This window comes from Borostomias antarcticus, assembly GCF_949987555.1.
Source record: "Borostomias antarcticus genome assembly, chromosome: 2".
NCBI classification, from domain to species: Eukaryota; Metazoa; Chordata; class Actinopteri; order Stomiiformes; family Stomiidae; genus Borostomias; species Borostomias antarcticus.
In genome coordinates this window covers 2,134,354-2,159,770 of record NC_140235.1, presented here as the reverse complement: position 1 = coordinate 2,159,770, position 25,417 = coordinate 2,134,354, and the positions used below count along the sequence as shown (strand labels likewise).

The 25,417-nt window shown below is 44.4% G+C and overlaps 1 protein-coding gene across 2 annotated transcripts; it reads right to left on the bottom strand.

The window, feature by feature from the left end:
- Nucleotides 1-16,171: 16,171 nt before the first annotated feature.
- On the bottom strand, nt 16,172-18,663 carry six2a (SIX homeobox 2a; the record flags this gene model as incomplete). Of its 2 annotated transcripts, none has more annotated exons than XM_084460536.1 (2): nt 16,172-16,472; nt 18,098-18,663. In XM_084460536.1, 2 exons carry the CDS (start codon nt 18,661-18,663, stop codon nt 16,172-16,174), a joined length of 867 nt encoding a protein of 288 aa, XP_084316662.1. The 2 variants fall into 2 exon arrangements, with proteins under 2 accessions (XP_084316662.1, XP_084316663.1); XM_084460537.1 differs by having other exon boundaries at nt 18,104-18,663.
- Between the last annotated feature and the right edge of the window lie 6,754 nt (nt 18,664-25,417).

The following is a 25,417-nucleotide window of genomic DNA, read 5'->3' as shown; positions in this document are numbered from 1 at the left end:
ACATTTGCGGTGGTAGGTAGTCCAACAGCATCAGAGATGTGACTGAAAGGGGACAAGGTGCTAAGTGACAAGGTGCTGAAAGGTGACAAGGTGCACTTACCTGGTATCTGGATTAACCTCTGTATTTCTCCCATCCAGTTCTTCTGCATGTTCTTCATATCGGGGTTCTATGTGGAGGGAACCCGAGGGCATGGGGAGAACATCCAACTCCACACAGAACGGCCCGGGAGATAAATGTGGGAATCGAACCCAGGACCTTCTTGCTGGGAAGCGACAATGTAGCGCACCAAGGCACTGTGCCAACGCCGCCATGCCAACCACGCCAAGCCGCCATACCACCACGCCACCCATATACATGTAATATCCAGGGGTGTCGGTCATGCTGATTGGCCCTGTGCTCGACTCAACCAATGGTAGAAGAGCAGAAGACCCTTGATTGTAGATTTCCCCGTGGGGGATGAATACGGTACACCAAAACAAAACAATATTACCACAAGTCTCTTTTCCAATCTCTTTGATTTCTACAGTGTAATCCAGGATGGTGTGCTTTGATGTACAGTATTAAAGTTGAACTCAAAACCAGACATCGCAATCCTGAAGATGCAAGACATTAACATCTATCAGGTAACCCCACCTTACCCCCCTCACACACACACACACACACACACACACACACACCCTTCCTGAGCCTATAGAGACGGGGATCCTGGGGTCAGAAGAATCCCCGGTCCAGTTCGAGGGCGGACCGGTCGCATGTATATTTGATGGAGTTTTGCTCAGGCGCCGAGAAGAGTGACTCACAGGATCTTCAAAGCAGACTCTTTAAAAAGGCATCTGTCCCAAGTTGCCCAGGGCCACATGCATATTTCAAACCCCCGCTCTGGTCCAGGCCAACCGTGTCCTGCTGAAGGGAAGACCCCCACAAGGGGGTGTAGAAGAAGCAGTTTCCGGAAGATCAGACCACTGAGAGCCCTTTTCCACCAAAGGAACTCTGGTTCGTGAACCGGTTCGTTTCAAAATTCCTGGAACCTTGGTTCTGTCCAGAGAACGGGCCCGCGTTTCGACCAGTTTTGAGTCGTCACGTCGTCACGGTTCGCACTGAAAAACCTACTATTTTGTGGTGCCGGTTCGGAACCAGCTTTCGGGATCCCGAACTCATTTCTTTTTGGTTGAAATGCTCGGAACCATTCAAAATTAGGTTCGCGAACCGGCACCGAACCGGTTCCCTCTTGGTGGAAAAGGCCGATGAGAACCAAAGAGAAGATGGGAAAGTTCTGAGTCAGGTATACCCCCCGTTGCACCACTCGTTGCTGTGTCAAGACTGGGGGTGGCTGTGGCTCAGTGGTAGAGCGGGTTGTCCAATCACTGTAGGGTCAGCGGTTTTGAGCAGGTTAGCACCTTGCATGGCAGCTGCCGCCATTGGTGTGTGAAAGTGTGTGTGAATGGTAAAGTGCTTTGGCTCAATAAGTGCAGTGCATTTACCATTACTGGTGTACAGCATGTGTTGTGATGACGAATCCTCGACATCTTATACTGAGTTATTGAAGTGTAAGGATTTTGTAAACACTCATATTATGGCTAGGTATGTATGAGAAATGTGAGTGGGAGGTCAAAGGGAAATCTCTGTGCTCTGATTGGCTTAGTTACACTGTCCCGTCAGCTCTTGGCTCAGTGGACAAGATGCACTCTTTTAATTCTCCAGGTGCACTCGTGTAATTTCCCAAATATAATGCCTACCATTAGTGACCCTAAGGGTGACATGGTGGCCAGTGATGTGTTTGTACTAGGCCTATGATACCATTCATTCAAATGTCATTCACAGACACCCACATGCATGAGCTTGCGCAAACACACACACTTTCTGCACAACAGCGCCATCTACTGTTCAAAGCTACATTAAGAATGCAACGGAGAAATCCTTATCTCCCGTCTCTCTATGCGAACCAGATGTGTGAGAACACCGGGTCAAGTCTTCCTGCAGACTCACTGATGAGACATGATAGGTCTGAAAGAGGTCATTGTAGCTGATCAGTGATGGGGAGAGAGTAGGAAGGGATGCGGGTCCATCTGCTGAAGCAGGGGCGGGGGGGCAAGTGTACCGGTCACTCAACGAGGCTACAGCTGAGTGAGTGTGAGCACTTGAATAACTACCACAGTTCAGACACTAGGTGGCGTCATGGACACATACAGCGGTGTAGTGGTGACTAAACGCACTCACACACACACACACACACACACACACACACACACACACACACACACACACACACACACGTTTTCTTCATCTTTCTCTACAAAATTGCTTTCACGTCTGGCTGGTGCCCAGAAGCAATTGAAGCTAAACGGAGCACTAAGTAAAGCAGCAAGTGAATGGTGACAAAAGCGCACAAAAAAAGACTTCAATGGGACTGGCACGGTCAAATCTGAGGAGGCTACGGTTTGAAAACCAGAGTGGTGTATTGGGACATCTAATCACACGCTTAGAGAGAGAGAGAGAGAGAGAGAGAGAGAGAGAGAGAGAGAGAGAGAGAGAGAGAGAGAGAGAGCACACCACTATGTATGGAATGCTGCTAGTTACTTGGGCTGTCGCAGTGAAGAAATGTCTCCAGTAGCGATCAATGGTGGCTCAAGTCTAGACCATCCTAATCTACCGAGCTCACATTCAGTTCCACTCTGCAGATCGGTCTAGACCTCCCCCCATCTCCAATGATTATTGTAGGCGGGAGCACTTGCCTTGACAGACAGACTCCTTCAGCCAATCAGAGCAGCATGTTACCAAATCCAGTCAGAAGAATGGTGAAAATTTATTTTTCTCAGAGAAGCTCCATGCACAGACTTCTCTCTCCCCTTCTCTTCTTGAAGAACAAGAGTAGGGAGGAGGAGGGGATGAAGGGGCTGTCAATATTTGGGGGGGGGGGCAGTGAGATGAAAATAGGGGTGGGGGTTGTGTAGGCGGAAGAGATGAACAAAGGTTTAAAAAAAAGAGGGGAAGGGGGAGAGAGAGATACATCAAATGAAATCAAACTTTATTTGTATAGCGCATTTCATACACAAGAGGCAACACAATGCGCTTTACAGAGAGCAATGGGGGGGGGCATAGGTCCCACCCCTACATATTCCAGAGGGAAGCAAAAAACAACAGTTTCAGCCCGGGAGCCAGAAAAGTGAGCTGTAAAAATTCTTCCCTGACCCCTCTCAACGAGACGATCGAGCAAGCTCCTGGAAAATGTTTTTCTATTGGCTAAGAACATATACAGAGCAGTAAACATGAGCTAAATACCTCATAAGAGAGGCATGACTAACAGTAGAGAATACAAATAGTAGCAGAGAAGTAGGCCATTATGTGTTAGCTATCCCTGTGGTCTCTAATATGATATTTAAGTGAATCATATAACAAAGCACAGTGAGCACTTAGCAGAACAGGCTCATAGAGAATGACGCAAAGCAGAGGTGGGGAGACAGGAAGCAGAGAGTCATGGGTAAAGAGGGGTGGGGTTGGCTGGACAGGGACAGCTGACGACAGAGTGGGAAGGAGCTGGACACGACCTTGGACGAGGACGGGGGGGGGTCTCTGGGACCTGCTACAGGGTGACCTGCAGGAGACAGGGGGGTGTCTACAGGACCAGTTCAGAGTATAAGAGGGAGAGACACTAGGGAGGAGGACAGGGTTAGTGGCTGTACTGGACATCCACAGCAGACACGGGGGTATCTATCGGACTCAGGGTGGTCTGCGGGTGACAGTGGGGCATCTACAGGACCTGGTTAGAAGGTAGGAGGGAGAGAGAGAGGCACTAGGGAGAGGGGAGGCAGAAAAGGGTTAGTAGCACACAGAGCCATAAAAGATACACAGATATTAAAACAGAACGTGCCAGTTGCAGGGCAACCAGCATCTATATACACATCTATACACACACAGATTCACAACCAGCATCTATATACACATCTATACACACACAGATTCACAACCAGCATCTATATACACATCTAAATACACACACAGATTCACAACCAGCATCTATATACACATCTATACACACTGTGTATAACAGCATCTATATACACATCTAAATATATACACAGGGAAAGGAGTGGGGTTGGTTGGATAGGGACAGCTGACGACAGAGAGTGGGAAGAACAGAGGAGACACAGAGGGAGGTAAAGAGAAGGAACCAGGAAGAACAGAGGAGACACACAGAGGGAGGTAGAGAAGGAACCAGGAAGAACAGAGGACACAGAGGGAGGTAGAGAGAAGGAACCAGGAAGAACAGGACACAGAGGGAGGTAGAGAGAAGGAAACAGGAAGTAGGACACAGAGGGAGGTAGAGAGAAGGAACCAGGAAGAACAGAGGAGACACAGAGGGAGGTAGAGAGAAGGAACCAGGAAGAACAGAGGAGACACAGAGGGAGGTAGAGAGAAGGAACCAGGAAGAACAGAGGAGACACAGAGGGAGGTAGAGAGAAGGAACCAGGAAGAACAGAGGAGACAGAGGGAGGTAGAGAGAAGGAACCAGGAAGAACAGAGGAGACACAGAGGGAGGTAGAGAGAAGGAACCAGGAAGAACAGAGGAGACAGAGGGAGGTAGAGAGAAGGAACCAGGAAGAACAGGGGACACAGAGGGAGGTAGAGAGAAGGAACCAGGAAGAACAGAGGACACACAGAGGGAGGTAGAGAGAAGGAACCAGGAAGAACAGAGGACACACAGAGGGAGGTAGAGAGAAGGAACCAGGAAGAACAGAGGAGACACAGAGGGAGGTAGAGAGAAGGAACCAGGAAGAACAGAGGACACACAGAGGGAGGTAGAGAGAAGGAACCAGGAAGAACAGAGGACACACAGAGGGAGGTAGAGAGAAGGAACAAGGAAGAACAGGGGGACACAGAGGGAGGTAGAGAGAAGGAACCAGGAAGAACAGAGGACACAGAGGGAGGTAGAGAGAAGGAACCAGGAAGAACAGGACACACAGAGGGAGGTAGAGAGAAGGAACCAGGAAGAACAGAGGACACAGAGGGAGGTAGAGAGAAGGAACCAGGAAGGACAGAGGACACAGAGGGAGGTAGAGAGAAGGAACCAGGAAGGAAGACAGGGGGAGGGTTCCTTTAGCCGTGAGAATGGTCACGGTATATGTATATGATATGTATGTTTGTGTGTGTGTGTTTATGTATATATATATAGGAGACACACGAGCAGCAGTACATCACACACACACAGACACACACACACACGTAATCAGAGCTCACCGGTGGAAAGTGCTCCCTGCATTCATCCCATCCAGCCCCGTCCTCCTCCAGGGGCAGACATCGTTCATGACGCCCGGGACCAAGTCCAAGCTCTCAGTCAGGGACTGGACTGCATGTTTTCTCAGTCAGGGACTGGACTGCATGTTTTTCGTATCGGGCAGAGAGACCTTGTAGCTGTGAGGTGACCGTACTAAGTACTGCGCCACCGTGCCACAAGTGAGCGATTTTGGGGTTCAGTGTCTTGCTGAAGGACACTTGGGCCCACGCCGGAGCTGGGATTGAACGGGGGACCTTTGACCCCCAGACAGCCGCTCTACCACCCCTGCTGCAACGTGTATTCAGGATGTGGGACCAAAACAGATGCAACACTGAAAATTGTAGGCTACTGGTCAGATGTTATAGTGTAGATAATAGATGTTATATGTTATAGATGTTATAGTCAGTGGTATATGATGGCGGGCTACGGTAGCTCATAACATTAGATTACTGATTGGCAGATTTCTTCTACTATAATGGCAGAAATGGTGACGGTGGACTAACGATGCCCACATGCAATTCACCACCTGGCCACACGAGGGTGCTGCAGGCACGATATTGAAACTCATTGAGGATCTAGAGCCTCTGGGTTTGTAGTGGACCGCGGTGTGCAGGGGGGGGGCATGGAGCTCTCCAGCCCGAGGAGGGCGCCACAGAGCCGCCCGGTCACGGTCACCCATTCACCTCCGTTCATTTGGACTTGGCCTCGGAAGCAGTTCCTCTGTAGAAGGTCCGGAAGATCTTGGGCCTGATGCCAAACCTTTTTCAGTCGTCTCAGGTGAAAGAGGCGCTGCTGGGTCTTTTTCACCACGTGGCCAGTGTGCATGTACCAGGTTAGGTCCTCAGTGATATGGACAATTTAAACTTTAAGCTTAATTTATACTCAGTCTACAAGTGTCTTTCGACAAATGTCTGTCGACAGAAAAAAATATCGACCGACATTTAGCATTTATACTTCAGCGAAGTGTCTGATCACTTCCATGGTAACTTGCAGACGTGTGGCTGATTGATCCATGGCAACGAATGTGCCTTCTATCCAGCTATCCAATCACAGCCGTGCCTTCTATCTAGCTATCCAATCACAGCCGTGCCTTCTATCCAGCTATCCAATCACAGCCATGCCTTCTATCTAGCTATCCAATCACAGCCATGCCTTCTATCTAGCTATCCAATCACAGCCGTGCCTTCTATCCAGCTATCCAATCACAGCCATGCCTTCTATCTAGCTATCCAATCACAGCCATGCCTTCTATCTAGCTATCCAATCACAGCCGTGCCTTCTATTTAGCTATCCAATCACAGCCCTGCCTTCTATCCAGCTATCCAATCACAGCCCTGCCTTCTATCCAGCTATCCAATCACAGCCGTGCGACGAAAGTGACGACATCTGCGACAATAGAAAGTTTGGTAAGTGCAAGACCGTGACATCATTTCTGTCTGTCGACACTTTCAAAAGCGTCGTACGACGAAGTATAAATTGGCCTTTCATTGGCCTTTAGCTCAGCGAAGTGAGAGGCTGTTCTTCTGGCACCACTCTTGTCAGGTTGTTGACAGATTTCTGACTTCCCTACTGTAGGCTGTCTCATCATTGTGGGTAATTAGGCTTATTGCTGTTGTGTCACAGACGAACCATGATGGGGCTGTGCGTAGCTATGCAGATGTGGGAGTCAAGGGGTATGATGTCAGTGTGGGAACGTTGCAGGAGGAAGCGATACAGACGAGTGATGCTCTGACACCTGTTAGACCAGCATGCACTTGTTGAATGTGTAAGTGGAGAGAATAATCAGACAGGTTGATAGATAAGAAAGGAGCAATGTCTCTCTCTCCCTCTGTCTTTCGCCCTAAGAGATCAGTGTGTTTAGTAGGGTAGGGTACAATAAAACCTCAATAATAGATCTTGACACATTTGTTAAGTAGTTAATCCAGTAAGTAAGTAATCCAGAGTGGATTCAAATCCTCGTGCCAGAGTGGATTCAAATCCTCGTACCAGAGTGGATTCAAATCCCCGTGTCAGAGTGGATTCAAATCCTCATACCAGAGTGGATTCGAATCCTCGTGCCAGAGTGGACAACTCCAGTAGGAAGGAAGTCCTGTGCTCTTCCACTGAACCAACCAATCAGCAGAAGACCTGAACATGAAGTCAAAGTGTATCGTAGCCAAGTTTTGTTTTAATTCGTGGATCCGCCTAGTGATTTGGATCCACTCCAGAATTTAACGGTTTCTAAATTGGTCTATGGTTCACCCCTCCACCCAGTTTCATGAAAATCATCCATGTAGTCGTTTTTGCGTAATCCTGCTAAAAGCACCAACCAACCCAAAAACATAACCTCTCGCCCTGTGACGTCACTGGGGGCGGAGCCAATAATGTCACTCCTGATTATTGCAGTAATCTTAATCTTGAAGAGGGATTGTTTGAAGATAGAATGACAGCCAAAACGAGATGCAGCTCATTCATTTAGATTTAAATGCACTTTCAAAGTCTGGGAAAAAAAGCACTACAAGAGTGAATGACCTACAGAATATGGTCGTCTGTGGGGAGCGGGAGGATCTCGGGTTTGAATGAAAACAGTCTTGTTAATGGATATTGTTTCTCTCTCTTTCCTCTCTTCTCCGCTCTGCTGCTCTCTCTCTGGTTGTCTCTCCTCTAGGGGGGGTGAGCGCGACTGACATGAGGGTTTCACACTGTCCACCGCTGTGGGGCTTTTACAATGTGTTGTAATCAGGATTCAATTCCTCAAATGTTTAAATACTCGAAAACAGACAAACGTATGTTCTTACAAAATAACAAATATGAATGTATGTTATATAAATCAAATATAACATAATAACACAGCCCATTACGTATGCTTTGCCAGTGTATTCACACAACTTAGAGTTTCTTACAGCGACGGACATATTGTATAACTGACCATGCAGTGATTCACCTCAGTTGCATCTTGATGTGGCATCTGCGTCTCTGCTCTCCTCATCAGATCCTATCAAAGTAGCAGCTCGGTAATTGATTAGAGGGGTCTGGAATCTAGAGAACGTATTCAGTAGGCCCTACCCTGATCATTCAGTAGGCCTGTCCTGATCATTCAGTAGGCCCTACCCTGATCATTCAGTAGGCCCTACCCTGATCATTCAGTAGGCCCTACCCTGATCATTCAGTAGGCCCTACCCTGATCATTCAGTAGAACCTACCCTGATCATTCAGTAGGCCCTACCCTGATCATTCAGTAGGCCCTGTCCTGATCATTCAGTAGGCCCAACCCTGATCATTCAGTAGGCCCTACCCTGATAATTCAGTAGGCCCTACCCTGATCATTCAGTAGGCCCAACCCTGATCATTCAGTAGGCCCTACCCTGATCATTCAGTAGGCCCTACCCTGATCATTCAGTAGGCCCTGCCCTGATCATTCAGTAGGCCTGTCCTGATCATTCAGTAGGCCTGTCCTGATCATTCAGTAGGCCTGTCCTGATCATTCAGTAGGCCCTACCCTGATCATTCCAAGAACAAGGGGAGAGCTTCAGCAAGTCTGACCTATGACCCATTTTGAACTTGTTCTTCACCTACAACTGTGTGTGCGCGTGTGTGTGTTTGTGTGTGTATGTGTGTGTGTGTGTGTGTGTGTGTTTGTGTGTGTGTGTGTATGTGTGTGTGTGTTTGTATGTGTCTGGATGTGTGTCTGTGTGTGTGTGTGTGTGTGTGTGTGTGTGTGTGTGTGCGTGTGTATGTATGTGTGTGGGTGTGTGTTTACATGTGTCTGTATGTGTGTGTGTGTGTGTGTGTATGTGTGTGTTTACATGTGTCTGTATGTGTGTGTGTGTGTGTGTGTGTGTGTGTGTGTGTGTATGTGTGCACGCGCGTGTACGAGTGTGCGTATGGGTGAGGGAATGTGCATGTGTGGGCATGTGTGTTTGTGTCTGTATGTGTGTGTGTGTGTTTGTATGTGTCTGTATGTGTGTGTATGTGTGTGTTTACATGTGTCTGTATGTGTGTGTGTGTGTGTGTGATTGTGTGCATAATTAATTCTACCCCCTCTCAATAGTCATTGTTGTGGTTTTCACTGCAGCAGGAAGACAGACATCCTCTCAATGTTGGGCTGTTTCAAAACAGTGTTGACATGTGGTATCGTTTAATCGGAAATAGTAGGGATGTTTCCTGTGAACGACCTACAAAGTCAGAGAAAGTAGTAGGAAGCAACTGGGAACAAGTGGAGAAGAGCAGTGGAGATCTGTAGTCTGAACGGTACGTGAATAAACCCAGTCCCCTCACACTGGTACGTGAATAAGCCCGGTTCACTCTCACTGGTACATGAATAAACCCAGTCCCCTCACACTGGTACATGAATAAGCCCGGTTCACTCTCACTGGTACATGAATAAACCCAGTCCCCTCACACTGGTACATGAATAAACCCGGTTCACTCACTGGTACCTGAATAAGCCTGGTTCACTTACACTGGTACATGAATAAGACCAGTCCCCTCACACTGGTACATGAATAAGCCGGGTTCACTCACACTGGTACATGAATAAGCCCGGTTCACTCACACTGGTACATGAATAAACCCGGTTCACTCACACTGGTACATGAATAAGCCCGGTTCACTCACACTGGTACATGAATAAGCCCGGTTCACTCACACTGGTACATGAATAAGCCCGGTTCACTCACACTGGTACATGAATAAGCCCGGTTCACTCACACTGGTACATGAATAAACCCGGTTCACTCACACTGGTACCTGTTTAAACGCTATCAAAGTGTCCTTCTGTAAACCAGAGAGGACAGCCTGTCTCCCCGTGACTGGAAGGACAGAAATGGGTTGAAAGTGTTCGTCAGTGTGCAGCCTAGCAGGACTGGGGGTAGTATCAGTCAATGTGCATGTACCTTTAGGCAGGCTATGTCTCTATCTCTCTCTCTCTCTCTCTCTCTCTCTCTCACACACACACACACACACACACACACACACACACACACACATACACACACACACATACACACACTCACACACAAACATATACACACCCACATACACACACACACACATACACACACTCACACACACACACACACACATACACACACTCACACACAAACATATACACACCCACATACACACACACACACATACACACACTCACACACAAACATATACACACCCACATACACACACACACACATCCACACACACAAACATACACACGCACACACACACACACGCACACACACACACACACACACACACACACGCACACACACACACACACACACACACACACACACACACACACACACACACACACACAGCTGCGGTGGAAGCTTACTGCAGATCAGATCTGGCTTACTCAGCAGTCAACCTGGTCATACCCGTTTAGCTGTTTAGCAGGAAATAAAACGAGGCCCAATAACTGTACACAAGCAGACCTGCTGTTCATTGATCTGTGATGATGTAAAGCTCACCATTGTTTTCCTCACGATGTGGGTGACGATGTGGGTGACGTTGGACAGAGTCCGTGATGAAACAATCTACGTGCAGAAGCTGTTGTGCCAAAATACGCAATGTCATCGCTTACATTCTCACAGTCTATAAGAAGGATTCTAACACACTTGGAGTTTCACTTCTGATGTTGACATGTGATGTCACAGGAGTGTAAAATATCTCCAATTATGATGTCTATTCCGGACTGTACTTTATCTGTGATGTCACAGTTTGTTGGCACCCAAAGGCTAAGCGAGTTGTATGAAGAGAGTACAATAAGTTTGATATGTTTCCGACCCCAAAGTAGATTTTACTACATGAAGACATTTTGTTTTCAGTCCTTATATGTGCGAGGGTAGATCGTGACCTTTCACTCGAGCAAAGGTCGTCCACCGTGTAACTGACTGTAACTGTATGAGTAGCCTCGCGCATTAATGCCTTGTTGTACTCCCTGTCCATCACGCGCTCTCCGTTGACCGTAACACAGCACCGCCCCTTTCCGCAGCATTTTCGTCTTGTTTGATTGGACTGCACCTGATGCACTAACACGCCTGATGGTTCAAGAAGCTTTGAAATCTGTGCGTCCATAAACGTTTTACTAAACTTGACTAAACTTGGTTAAAAAGCACAAACGAGTGCACATCCTCGTATCACTGCATTAAACAAATAACGGTAAAGTCAAAATAAAAATGATAATGAAAAAATAAATAAATAAATGATAGCAACAATGGAAATCTCTAATAGGCTACTAGGCTACTACTACTAGCTACTAATACGTCTTGGCCTACTATTAACACTACTACTACTAGCCTACTGCCATTAATATTAGCCTACTAATAGTTGTTATAGTAATAAGTAGTTGTCTAATAGTATTCAACATCTAGTTATTATACTACTATTACTACTACTACTACTACTACTACTACTACTACTACTACTACTACTACTAGCCTACTACTACTACTACAAATAATAATAATAATAATAATAATAATAATAATAATAACATTAATAATAATATAAATAATACAATAATAATATAAATTAATAAAATAATAAAAAATAAAGTAGCCTTTCACTGTTAGGCTATTAGCCTATTGCTGTTAAAAGCATAAAGATAGCCTAATACCGGTATAAAACAACCTGTGGGGGACATTTTAATTAAATGCAGTTCGGTCTGTTCTTGTTTGATAGCACGCCTCAAGCAGGCTGTAATAAACCCAAGCTAATCAGAATTGGCCATCACACAGTTACTGTCGCGTCTATCAGTTTGCCTCCCCGCGCTTCCCACACACCAGGCTATAGGCCTACCGGTCCATCACACCAGGCTATAGGCCTACCGGTCCATCACACCAGGCTATAGGCCTACCGGTCCATCACACCAGGCTATAGGCCTACTGGTCCATCACACCAGGCTATAGGCCTACCGGTCCATCACACCAGGCTATAGGCCTACCGGTCCATCACACCAGGTCCATCACACCAGGCTATAGGCCTACCGGTCCATCACACCAGGCTAAAGGCCTACCGGTCCATCACACCAGGCTATAGGACTACCGGTCCATCACACCAGGCTATAGGCCTACCGGTCCATCACACCAGGCTATAGGCCTACTGGTCCATCACACAAGGCTATAGGCCTACCGGTCCATCACACCAGGCTATAGGCCTACCGGTCCATCACACCAGGCTATAGGCCTACCGGTCCATCACACCAGGCTATAGGCCTACCGGTCCATCACACCAGGCTATAGGCCTACCGGTCCATCACACTAGGCTATAGGCCTACCGGTCCATCACACCAGGCTATAGGCCTACCGTGGGGCCTCACGCCTATAATGCAGTGAAGGGGTGTGGATATCAACTAGTCTACGAGTGAATGACTAACAGAAGTGGAGTACATTTACTTATTGCTAATTGTACTTGAGCTGTAGGTTTTTTCAGAGTAGTAGCCTGTCTTAAGTCATTGTTCTTGAGTTTAATTAGCTGGATTGTGTTGTTTTCACTGTATTCCTCTAATGGCGTCACAGGTGCTACACGGGAAATAAACAACGTAGACCAGGTTGTGTAGACTAATTTGAAATAGCTACTTTTCAAATCTGAAATAAAAAGTAATATATTGATCTTCTAACAATAAACATGCACAAGCCTACATGTTAATAGTTCAACTTGGGTCTTAAATATCATCAAATATTGTTGATTGTGTTATTATAATAGCACTAACATTCATATACATTGTCAATGAAACCGAAAAGAAATACCGCATGGCTACAGTAGCCTATGACAGATTGAGGTGATCCATAATTACCCGTAGCCTACATACAGTATATTCTGCACCTACTCTTCTAAGGAGAGGAATTGATTGGAAGAAATATAGCCGCAGGCTCTTCGTAGGCCTACAGACCCAGAAACCAAAACGCCCCCAAAAAACAAAAAGGAATCCACTATTAAGATTCCAGGTGAGATTAAATGACAACTTAAAAATAGGCTATGCAACGTAGAGTTGTCAGTATTATGACACGTTTTGATGTATGACGCAACTGTGTAGGTCTATGTTTTATTGATTTGTAACTAATTCTATGCTGGAGGGGTTTTCCCTTCCGTCAAGAGACATTTGCGAGCTGAATTTGATGCATCCTGATAGGCCTAGATCATTTAGACCTAAATAATGAAGCGAAGGGGGGTAGAAATACACTATATATTTTCAATGGATTGTAGCCTTATTAATTGGAATAGTGTATGTTGGATAGAATCAGGCCGGATTGCGTGCGTAATGATGGCCATCGTGCGAGTCACCACATTTACTCCAAATTGTGCGCGCGCCCTATTCTGACCTCAAAATTAATGGATGATGATCAAATATACACAGGCTAAGCTGTTGCTATATGTTTATATCTACTGATTTATTTGTAGCTTAAGGGAATGCTCAAATGCCCTATATTTTACATTAACAAGTGGGCCTTCGTTCAATGATGGAGCAGTGAATGGTGGGATGCTTGTTGACTTAAATCCCATACACTTTACCGATATATTTGCAACGAGTTTTGCAAGCTATACGTATTATTATTTATTGTGATTTATTTGCCAATAGGCCTGATCACGTATTCTTTATAGTCAAGTGTATCCTACTGATAAACTGTGTAAATTGACGGGTCATTTTAACAGTTGAAGTACGGTTAAATGGTTCTTTTTTGGGTTAGCCTACACATGGTCCTTATATAATAGTCAAGTCTATTATGGGCTATCTTTGTCAAGAAAGGGAGGGGAGGTTGAGCCGTGGTGCCAAGATGAACCCCCAAGATTCACTTCTCATTCCATTAGTTTTCCTAGTTGCTGCATTAGAGTTATTTTCCCCCTCATGTCGGCAGATTTCCCTAGCATCTTCAGCCCAAAAATGTTTATAACCCTCCCCTCCCCTCCAAGCACACATGGTGCACTCCCGAGCTAATTAAACACCAGCAATAAAGCTGTAAGGCTCTATGAGAAACACAGAACGTCAAGACCGCAACCTTACATTACTTTGAAAACTGTTTTCTTTCAGACCGAGCATTTGAATCTTTTTGTTCAAACACGTTGCGCGTTTTGATATGGACTCATTGTGAATTATGACAAGGTCACACATTATTGACCCTGTGAGCTAGAAGCCGTTACTCATATTCCGCCTCAAGCAATGTCGATGGCGTTTAGTGTGAAATAGAGTTTGTGCCTAACTACGCTATAGTCTATAGGCTTAAAACCTATATCATTACAACAACCCCACTCAAAAGTAGCTTGTTTCTAGGCTATACCAAGCGGTATAAGCGGTATAAGCGGTATTAAGCGGTAACCTACACGGTCTTATTTGAATATGGTCTTATTTGAATATGCTAAACCCTCATGTAGGTATGTAGAAATAAACCATTGGCTCGCGCCATCCTGAATAATAAGACAGTGATGTTGTTGTTTCTAGAAATGTTACGCACGACTTGGAGAACATATAAGAGATTGAGAGGTGTTGGGCTGAAGCTGTTCAAACACAGTGTCCTCTTTCAACACACGTTTCTGGTTTTGTTTTTTTGTTTCCGTGAACATCGCACTTTTGTTCTCCTAATTGGCGTGAGGACAGAAAAGGTGTCATCACTTGAACATCAAGGCTTGGAATACAGCCTAGTGAGCTTACTCAATGTAGGCCAGCTTTCTTCTTAGTAATCGCTATAGGCTTCAGTCCAGTGTTTAAAAGGGTAGGGTAGGTACCTTTGAATTACAAGGAGAGAGGAGGAAGCCCACTTTCATAGCCTACGTTTAAAACAGTCCGTATAAACACATTATTTGATGGGGGCATCAAATGCTTTGATGCTTTGAAGTGTTATTTAGTTTGACAGTGATTCTTGAGGCTGATACAGGCTGATATAAAAGTAGTTGCGCTTTTTTAAAAATGTATTTCATTACAACACATAATGAGATTTGTCACTTTGTCCGAGAATATTTGCAGTGAACGCGCACGGAATGGACAGTGTCCAGAGTCTTCCAGAATTACCATAATGCACCACGCCTTCTTCATTTGGCTAGTTCTTCATTCATAGTTCAGCAGCTTTCTGTGGCCTACTCTCTATCAGCATGAATAGTATGCTACTAGGTCTGCAGTAGCCTAGTATAGGTCTGCAGTAACGTGGGCCATACACTAAACCTGTGAATTTAACATCTAGGCTAAATTGAGGAAAGAAATACAATTCTACTCAGGATTTACGCACATGTTGACACTACATGTAAGGGGTACATGTATTTTTGACCATATAAAGGCCTGCAAATTCTTTATAAAACATCACTTGGTGTTTGCAACAAAAGCGACAAAAGTATAAGTGAGAAATCATACAAGTTCTCCTTTTAGTGAATGCATTTCTTGTTTTTTATTGTAAAGGGTATATGAAACTATAATTGTATCTATTTGTTTGTTTTATTATTTATCGCAAAGTTTACATGCAGTCGCTTTCCAAATGAAAATACAAATAATAATAATAATAATAATAATAATAATAAGAGAATATGTTTCGTCGTTCACAGACGGCTCTTGTGATATAAGACAACCTAAGATACCCCAAACAACACAAAATAAATTGAATTTGGCTCTCTTGGAAAACCTGTGTAAACGAAAGGTCGCGGGGTACCTGAGCCTAAGCGCCTGTTGACATATATCCCCTAAAATAATAACGATAATAGGCCTAATAACAAGAATTAAGACATTTTATTGTTATTGTTTTCAACAATATAACATGTTATTACATTCCGGTAAAATACCTTTCAGCTAAACGCCTATGGGCTACCGTCTCACCGTGCTGCGCACCCGAAGCCCTACTGAGTCCGTTCCTTCTGCCTTTGCACCTCGCCTCAAGTGCCTGAAGCTTGTCTCGATCATCCATGTACACAAGAGTCCCCTTCCAAGCAGGGCTGGGTGATTAGGAACCCAGGTCCACCAAGTTGGACGACATAGGGTTCAGTATAGTGTCGTGCAAAGAGTGGTGGTGATGCACCGAGTCCGCGCTGGGCACCGGGATGGCGCTCGGTCCCGGTGGAGGCGCGAGGCCGTGCAGAGACTGCAGCCCCGGGTTTGACGTGAGGAGCATAGCCGGGCTGGAGGATGTGTGATCCGGGGTTCCTGAAGGCGTTTTGTCGTCATCCGAGCTCCCCAAAATAGTTTTATTTCCATTCATGGAAGAAGTCAATGGGTTATGACTATTGGTGTTCTCATTATTTTCCCTGTAAAGAAGAAAATATGTATTATGATTAAAAATGGACACGCGCTGGTGTAAGCACATAAAGGCCCAACGTTTCTGTAAGGCTAAACTGCATTGTAGTTCACATAAAAATACAAATAAAAATCGTTATCAATATCGTTATTAACGTAGGCTATATTAATTCAGTAACAATTCAGTAACTTAATGGAGTATTGACTGATTGGGAAAGGTAGGTAACATAGCCTAAATATTCTCTATTGCGTTATGGGCAACACATGAAGATGGCATGCATTACAGTTTAAGTATGAAATTAAATTAAATTACATTGCAAGATATAGGGCACGATAATAACTCATTTGCATATTTGGCTCTGGAAATATGAAATGCATATTTGTATACAAAAATTATTTCAGAATATTTGCATATTCTGAAATAAGCACGAGGCACAATTCTCTTAGAATAAGGTAAATTCAACCAATAATTTTCAATGCTGCTGATTCGACCAAGTAACACAAGACACAAACACACGCATACACACACGCACACACACATGCACAAACACACACACACACACACACACACACACACACACACACACACACACACGCAGTTATACTATAAATATACATTTTTGTGTGGCTTCATTGATATCATCATTGTGATTACGTAGTACATTTGTATCAGAACATTCGATTAAAGAAAAATAAATAAATAAAGTGAATTAATCATTAATCAACATGGTCCTTAGGCTACACCACAAATGGCCCTGTTTACGTAATCAGGACACATATTAAGTGGATCCTTATAATATAGTTGTGCAGCGTATTTCAACCTTTTAATTAGGCTAAATAAACCTAACCTGAATATAAGACAAGCCTTGAAGTCCTTTTTGAAGTTCTACTCGTTTTCTGCTCAGTTCTACAAGCAGCTTTGCGTGGGTCTGTCAAAACCCCGAACTCGCAGGCCAGCTCACGTGCTGGCAGACTTTAATGACAGCCCTAATGATTGCTAAACGCGTGCTTGTATCAGGCATAAATTATAAGTCTGAATCGTAAGTGACTCATGGTTTTACAGTGAAAAGCCAGTGATTTACGCAGGGCTCTCATTGTGAATTACTCGCCGGCGGGTGAAAGCAGACACCTTCTCTCCACGAGCACCTGACTGCAGACATCTTAGAACTTATGTGTATAATTTTGAAACTTTGAAATGTACAAACAGCTCACAAGGAAATGTTAAAGGGACCGACACACCTGTATGTATTTAACATACAACTAAATCATGTTTACTTGCCCAATCGAAGGACCTCTGCCTGCAGGCCTACTAGGCTATATTTTGATTGTGCTTATAACTAGTAGCCTACTAAGAATGTACCTTTCTGAGAATTGTTTATGATATTTTGATTTAAGAGCTACGTAGGATGAATCCACGTTGAATATTATGGAATAACATTTTATTTTATTTTTTGGTGGCTCAAATAAGTCATCTATAACTTGTTATTATATTTGAAAGTTAAGAGTCTTCTCTACAGTTCTAAACTAGTTCGATCAGTTATTATAGTCTATGTTTATCAAAGAAGTCTGACTCTATAATTTGACTCATACAAACATCAAAACAGACACAGACAACAACGTGTAAACAATCACTTACTCGTACCTTTCCTTCGCCTCCGCCGCGCGGTCTCTCTGCCGTCTGTTTTTGAACCAGTTACTGACTTGTGTTGTCGTCAACCCGGTGGCCTCCGCCAGCTCCCTCTTCTCTCTGGGGGACGGGTACGGGTTGTGCGTGTACCATTCTCTGAGCACGCTCCGACTCTTCTCCTTGAAACAGTAACTCGTCTCCTCGCCGTCCCAGATGGACCGAGGCAAGGGGAACTTTCTGCGGACGCGGTACTTCCCCACAGCTCCGAGAGGACGTCCCCGGAGCTTCTCCGCCTCGATGTAGTGCGCCTTGAGCCACAGCTGTTGCAGCTTCGGGTGGTTGTGCGGGGAAAATTGGTGGCTTTCGAGGATCTTATAAAGCTCTCTGAAGTTCCCCCTGTGGAAGGCGACCACAGCTTTAGCTTTGAGCACACTCTCGTTTTTGTGGAGGTGCTCACACGCGGGCAGAGACCACAGAAAGCGGCCGAGACGCTCGATGTTTCCACCCTGCTGGAGAACCTCGCAGACGCACGCCACTTGCTCCTGCGTAAAGCCAAACGTCGGAAGCATAGACATGGTTGCAAGTTAATAAACGGGTATGTTATGCTCTACTTCCACGTCCTCTCTAGCAACTAAGACATTAAAGCAAGTAAGTCCACGGATGACAAAATCTCCCCAAAAGTATCGCAAAACGGAAAATATCATCCAAGCACAATGAGCGAACTGGTGTTCTGTTCAGCCATACAAAATGCAAAGCATTCCCGAAAGTTAGTCAGAGAGAAAGTTTTTACTCCGTCTACAGCCGTCCTCCACCTTTGCTGTGTCGTTTCAACATAACCCACTCCTAAAGACCAGGCTCGCTCGCTTGTTTTAATAATATTATTCTAAGCTGGCAAGAGAAGCGATTATGTGAACTGTGATTGGTTGGTTATCTGACCCGGGGATGGTGAGGATAAGACAATAGTTTTAGTCAAATGATTTGCCATGGTTACGCTGTCATTCATAGTAACCCGATACAGTCTGAGGTGGCTCCCTAGCCGGGTAGACTGATTGTTCCCTTCACTTCAAGCCCGCCTACCAATAGAAATATTGCCCAGATTTTCCTTTAAATCAGTTTTTTTTTTGTCTTTCGTGTTTGACAGACAGTCGAGGCAGCCAATGAGCGCAGAGCGGAGGAGTGGAGATCCCATTTTTGGGGAGGAGGAGGGTGGCGCTAGAGCGCGCACAGAGAGAGCGTGGAGATCATGTATTCAGACGAGCGCCTTTTAGGAGAGTATGGACGTTTATTCCTTAAACGCCTGATTAAACTAGCACAAAATGCACTTCAAACATTAACTATATATTCAAACGTTTCTTATTGTGGCTGTTCACTAGCCTATATTATTGCCAATGGCCAAAACAAAGTAGCAAAATAAAACGAGTTGCACAAAGGCAATGTTTGTCATATTTAGAGCATTGCATTCGCATTCATAGTCAAGAGATTTTGTAGACATGATAGTTAGGCTGACCTCAATTTATTAATCACTTTGAAGTAAAGATAGTTTACCCACTTTCAAACTCTCCATTCCCCCCCTGACTGCGTCTGATAACCCGAAGGGAATGCGCCGGATAGGCTTGCATTATTTAATGCACGTGCGTGTATGGTAAAAATAACAGTATGGTAAAAAAAATAACAGGGCAGTCATCCTCGAGAGGCACCAGGGACTCTTGAAAGTACAGTAACATTGATGCACAAGGTGCCCGGGTGACCGACCAAGTGGCTGAGCGAGGTGTACCGCGCACTCTTCAATGCTGGCTTGTCTGGCCACGGGGAGGGGAGTGGAGAGCTCTGGGCGCTCGGCTGGGAGAGGAAGGACAGCTTACCCGTGGAGCCGGTAAGAAAAATTCACTCATTATTTTAGAATGATATAAGACACTATACACCTGTCACGTTTCGCCTTTTAAGTAGAGAGCCGTGATTTCTGTTTCACGTGAATTATGAACAGAGCCTATACCTGTTTCCGACACAGACATATCGGTTTTATTGACCGGTGGAGCACAGATTGACCGGTAGAGAGATTTCCATCTCACCACTGTGGGACCTCTTCATTAAATCAATTATAAACACTCACTAGTATCATATCACACGAGGCCTCTCCCGGGTCACAGATCTCCACCGTCTCTGTGCGTCTTCTGGTTTCTGTGAAATGGAGTAAAAACCTGTTTCAGCTTTCATCCAAGGAGCTTTTTGATCTTACTAACTTAATAACACCTCAAACCACAAGAAAGCTCAGCAAAATTATATTTCGAGTCAAAATTGCAGAATCGCTGACGCGTGTAATATGAAGGAAGGGTTGTAATGTGGCAAGACATGAAGAAGTGTTTTGGTGCCTTGTGTTGTTTTGGCTTCGAGGCAGCCTTTCCCAGGGAGGGTCGAGCTGTTCCAACCTGCGGCACCGAGCGTCTCCACGGGTCCTGCGTCGAGGGCGCACTTTAAGTTGCGTAGCCTATAACATTGCGTATTGACATTTCGACGCTTGCATTGATATCATACTGGTGATCTGATTAATTAAATTCGTTTGAATTAGACCTAGTTGTTGCTGTGTTGTTGAATATATAGGCTATGTTCAGAATTCTAACATTTGTAGGCATTGCCGCCTACAAATGTTAGAATTCTGAACATAGCCTATATATTATGTATATATATTATTTTTTAACAACTGTTATGGGCTCCAATAGCTCGAATGGAAGCCTCAATCTAAGAGTTTACAATATTAAGCAACAGATAGACCTACTGATTTATTTATTCATTTTATAACGTAGCCTACTAACAGATGGTCAGTCAGTTAGATTTAAAAAGTTACATTGGAAGGATGATCTAAGCCTATATGGGTCTTCTTCACGTGGGGAAAAACACGTGTTCAGCATAAAGTGCTCCTGCTATAATTATATGTTGAGAGATTTAATAATTAAAGTGTTTTATTTAATCAATATAGAAAGGGTCAATGGAAAAGATAAGTCTAACAATTAGAATGACTAGAAACTAGTAGGCTACAGACTTGTTTCGCTTTTATCACCAAGATGAACAATCTACTATCTTGTAAGAAGACCCTTATCCGTTTCCATGTTTTGCTTTCCCTCACAGAAGGAACGGTGTTTAATAAATTGACTTGGGTTTCGCCCGAAGCACAGCTCACAGAGCGGTGTTTAGGCATTAGACTGACTGATGTAAATCGTCAGGGGACAGGCCTGGTGAAATGGATATTCAGAGAAACAGCATTTTGATTTAATCCTGTAAACGAGTATGAGTAGGCCCATATGAAAAATATCCAACATAACGATATTAGAGGGCTATATTTTCCAGGTCTATTTCAATAAAGGAATATTGTTAATAATAATGAGAATACTAATAATAATGATTATGATTATAATATTCATAATGATAGGCTATGCCCAATAACCTACGGCTGCTGCTACTACTACTACTACTACAGTACTACTACTGCTTCTAGTATTAGTACTAGCACTACTACTACTACTACTACTACTACTACTATTACTACCACTACTACTGCTACTACTACTACTACTACTACTACCACTACTACTACTACTACTACTAGCACTACTACTACTAGCACTACTATTACTACTAGCCTAATAATAATAATAATAATAATAACAACAATAATAGAAAGTAATAGTAATGATAATAGTAGGATAATGCCTACTTCTAATAATAATTATAATCATACATATTACTATTATAATAATGTTATAGGGTAGGCCTAATACAAACTGGAAAAAAAAAAATGGCACTATATCAAAACCTCGTTTTGTAAATACTTCATACCATTTTAAATCTTATGCTGCTATGTAGGTTAGCCTATGGAATTTAATTTTTAAAAGGTTTTCTTATAACACTGAATATGTCAAATAGCCTATAGGCTTATAAGCTCAGCGTCAATAGTGTAATAGTGCATTACTTCAGGCTGGTTCTAGAATTTTTTAAAAACATTTGTCAATTTCATTGAACAAAAGTAATCACTTATTTGAAATGGCACCCAAACACTGTTTGACAGCCCAGACACTTCGAACGGCTTTTACGTTTGCTTATCTTCTCGAAAAAATCGAAAATAAACAGCCCAATGCCTCTTAATTGAACCCATGCATAACATGCAGAAAGTATTTCACGTCGTATATGATGGTGTTTGCGATGACCTTGACAATGGCCCTCTGTTCAGCGTCAGGCAACATAGCGTCTCTCCTTGACCTCGCTTCGTGTCCAGGGGCTATCTTTAGGATTTATAAAATGTCTCCCAGACCGGTAGCCTACTTTATGAAACTTTATATTCTCACCCTTTCCTCGTCCACAATTTGAAAAGCACATTTCTGAAGATACAAAGTTAAATTGGATACATGCGACGTTTCTTCTTCCCGAATAAACCTATAGCTTCATCATTTCATCACATTAAGTCCAACTTTGTTTTTTGTTTTCTGTTGGTGTAAATAGACTGTATGACATAATGGGTAGTTTGAATTCAGGAGTGCAGAAAACATGCGTAAATGCTCAGACTCCTTGGAATGCGAAGGACCAGTTTGGCATCGCTGAGCCTATTCTCTAGCTGCAGGGTGATGTTCCACATCCCTGTCAACAGCAATCCACTGTCATGCCGGTGCCCCTCTCTCTGTTGTGATGCGGTTATAACCGGGCCTAATTCATCCCTTACACCGGGAACGCGCGCTCGGCCACAGCGCAGTCACACAAGTGCCCATCAAACTCCCCCGCCCCGGGCCGGACGAACCGGCAGTGACAGGCCGAATCAAGGTACCCGTCTCGCCCTTGACAGTGTTTGTAAACCGCTTGTTTCCACGGATCATTTTGATCAGAGCACCGTGGGGCCCGCGTGGCTCGTCTGGGCGGTGATTATTACTACGTTGATGAATGGGGATCGCGTTTCTTCTAATAGTCGCCCCCTATTTTCACAACCTCCCACCGCTAACCCGAGAGCTCTCTGCCGCGACCCCCACTAATTGGACTGATTATTGCAAGATGTTTTGGGGAGCTCAGGGTGGCGTAGGGACGTGGTTTTCGACGGCAGACCCGGAGACAGACTCAACGGGGTTGATGAGGTACATTCTTTCGGACAAGTCATTTTAGGCAGACAGAGGAGGGGGAATTAAACCCAGGCTTTTGGTGTCTCTGCTGTTTAAGGATCCATGAATGAGGGACTATGCAATAATTAAATGTTTACATCTATCTCGTTACCTTATAGGCCCATGGCAGGGAGGAGTTGAGAAGGAATGAGGAGATCTTGTCTTAATTTGCAGACAGCTGAGCCTGGCCAAGCAGCACGCTGGGTCAGAGAGGCCTACGGGTTCACGCCGTGGTAAGGACACGTCAACGACGTAGCTACGGCCCTTTAACCGGTCTTGGCTGCGCTCACTCGGTTCATACATATGGGAACTGTGAGGAAAACATAAGTTGCTGAGGCAAAATCATAGCACTTAGATCCGGACCCTGCATGCACGAATCCCCTCTGTGCAACAGGACAAAATGAGTTCTGCCCCTCGCAGGTGAACCGGACCAACAAGTGGTCTTCTTCAGAGGCCGTTGCGCGCGCTGCCCCAGGCGTGAGCGCGGACCACTACTTAAACTAATTAATTCAATCAATCATTTGATTTGATTCCTGTTTATTTTCAACGCTCGCTCAGTTTCTTCACGCGTACACTGAGTTCATTATGCATTCCCCCTCTCTCGGCCGTGGCACGCAGCATAATTGGAAGTTGAGTGCCGGCCAGGCACCTCTGATATTTCCCGGTTGCTAACCCCTCCGGTCCCCGGGGACGGGTTCTGCATGCGCGTGACATCTCCCGGACCTGCCTCTTGTCAAGTCGACAGTGCGCAGCTGCGTGGTTACAGGAGCACATTTTCTCTGGACTTTTATCCACATGCTCTAATGTTAATGACTATACAGGCTTATTGATTATATAAAACAGGCATAACCACTCTAAAATCAACCTCTGATATATGCATAGCGTTAGGCTTGCTAGGGGCCAGCACGTAAAAGACAAATCAAGTTCTTATAGACAAATACGTGTCTTATTATTAAAATTGCAAAGAGATAAAGGTTCCCTCCACAATAACTACTCAAAAACAAGACAATAAAACAATAGGCTAACCAGTATGAAAAGACACCCCAGATGAAAATCATGGTGTGAATAGCATTATTGTTATCATTCATCAATTATTCTTATCATTGTCTTTAATAGTGAAGTAAGCTTTAGCCTAAAACGTGTCATGCTACAAGTTCTATAATAGGCTTTATTGCACATTTTACATTCAGTGTATATTTACTTATGAAAGTCATATGAGAATGATCACGTGCCATATCAGGGCTTTTAGCAGGTGTCAACACCAATGTGGAACCATCAGTGTGGAACCATCAGTGTGGAACCATCAGTGTGTTCCACCAGGCCTGCGTGTAGAGAACAAAACCAGATGAAAGGCAGGGCCCAATCAGAATCATTGATAATTGGCTCGTTAGTGTGCAATTATGACTATTGTGGGAAGAGAATGTGATAGCGTATTGTCATGTTGGCCGGTCGTCACTTACTGTGCGTCTGAGGAGTTTCTACTGTACTCAGGTCAGCTGCGAGGCAAGTTTATTTGTAGCACATTTCAGCAACAAGGCAATTCAAGGTACATTACACAATACATTAAAAGCATCAAGACAACGTGCAACACATAAAAGGTCATATAAAACAAAATTCCAAAAAGGAGACTTTTCTTTATCACATACTGAAACCTTCTCTCTCTCCACTCACTTACGTACAATGTCCTTCTGTATAGTCGCTCGCTGGCTTTTCACCAGTGCCTCAAACATCCTCTCTGAGCAAGGGACCTCATCAGCTGTCAGTGGCCCACTGTTGTGTCACTGGACTCACCTGTGAGGACCTGAGAGTCACCCTAGAATAGCATCCAGGAGTACGATCTCAACATCTGACCCAGGAACTGACTGTCAGATGGGGATCTTACCAAAGATGCTTCTAAGTACAAACGGATTTCAATGGCCAGTTGAAGCAGTACATTCATTCTATCCATACTTAGGCCAGTCTGTGCCTACATTAACCCACAATCTCACTCTAATGTTTTTTCCATATGCAAGATCCGTTTTTATAGTCGGCTTACAGTGCTTGGATTCTATGTCAGGAAATAATTTATTAAAAAGAGTAATTAGCAGGGTGCCAGCGCTGCATTTGAATCCGTTCCTGTTGTAGATCTTTAACTGCATTTTGTGGTCTCACTTGAATCGAGGGGTTCAGCCGGAGTCAGTGGCCATATGGCCAG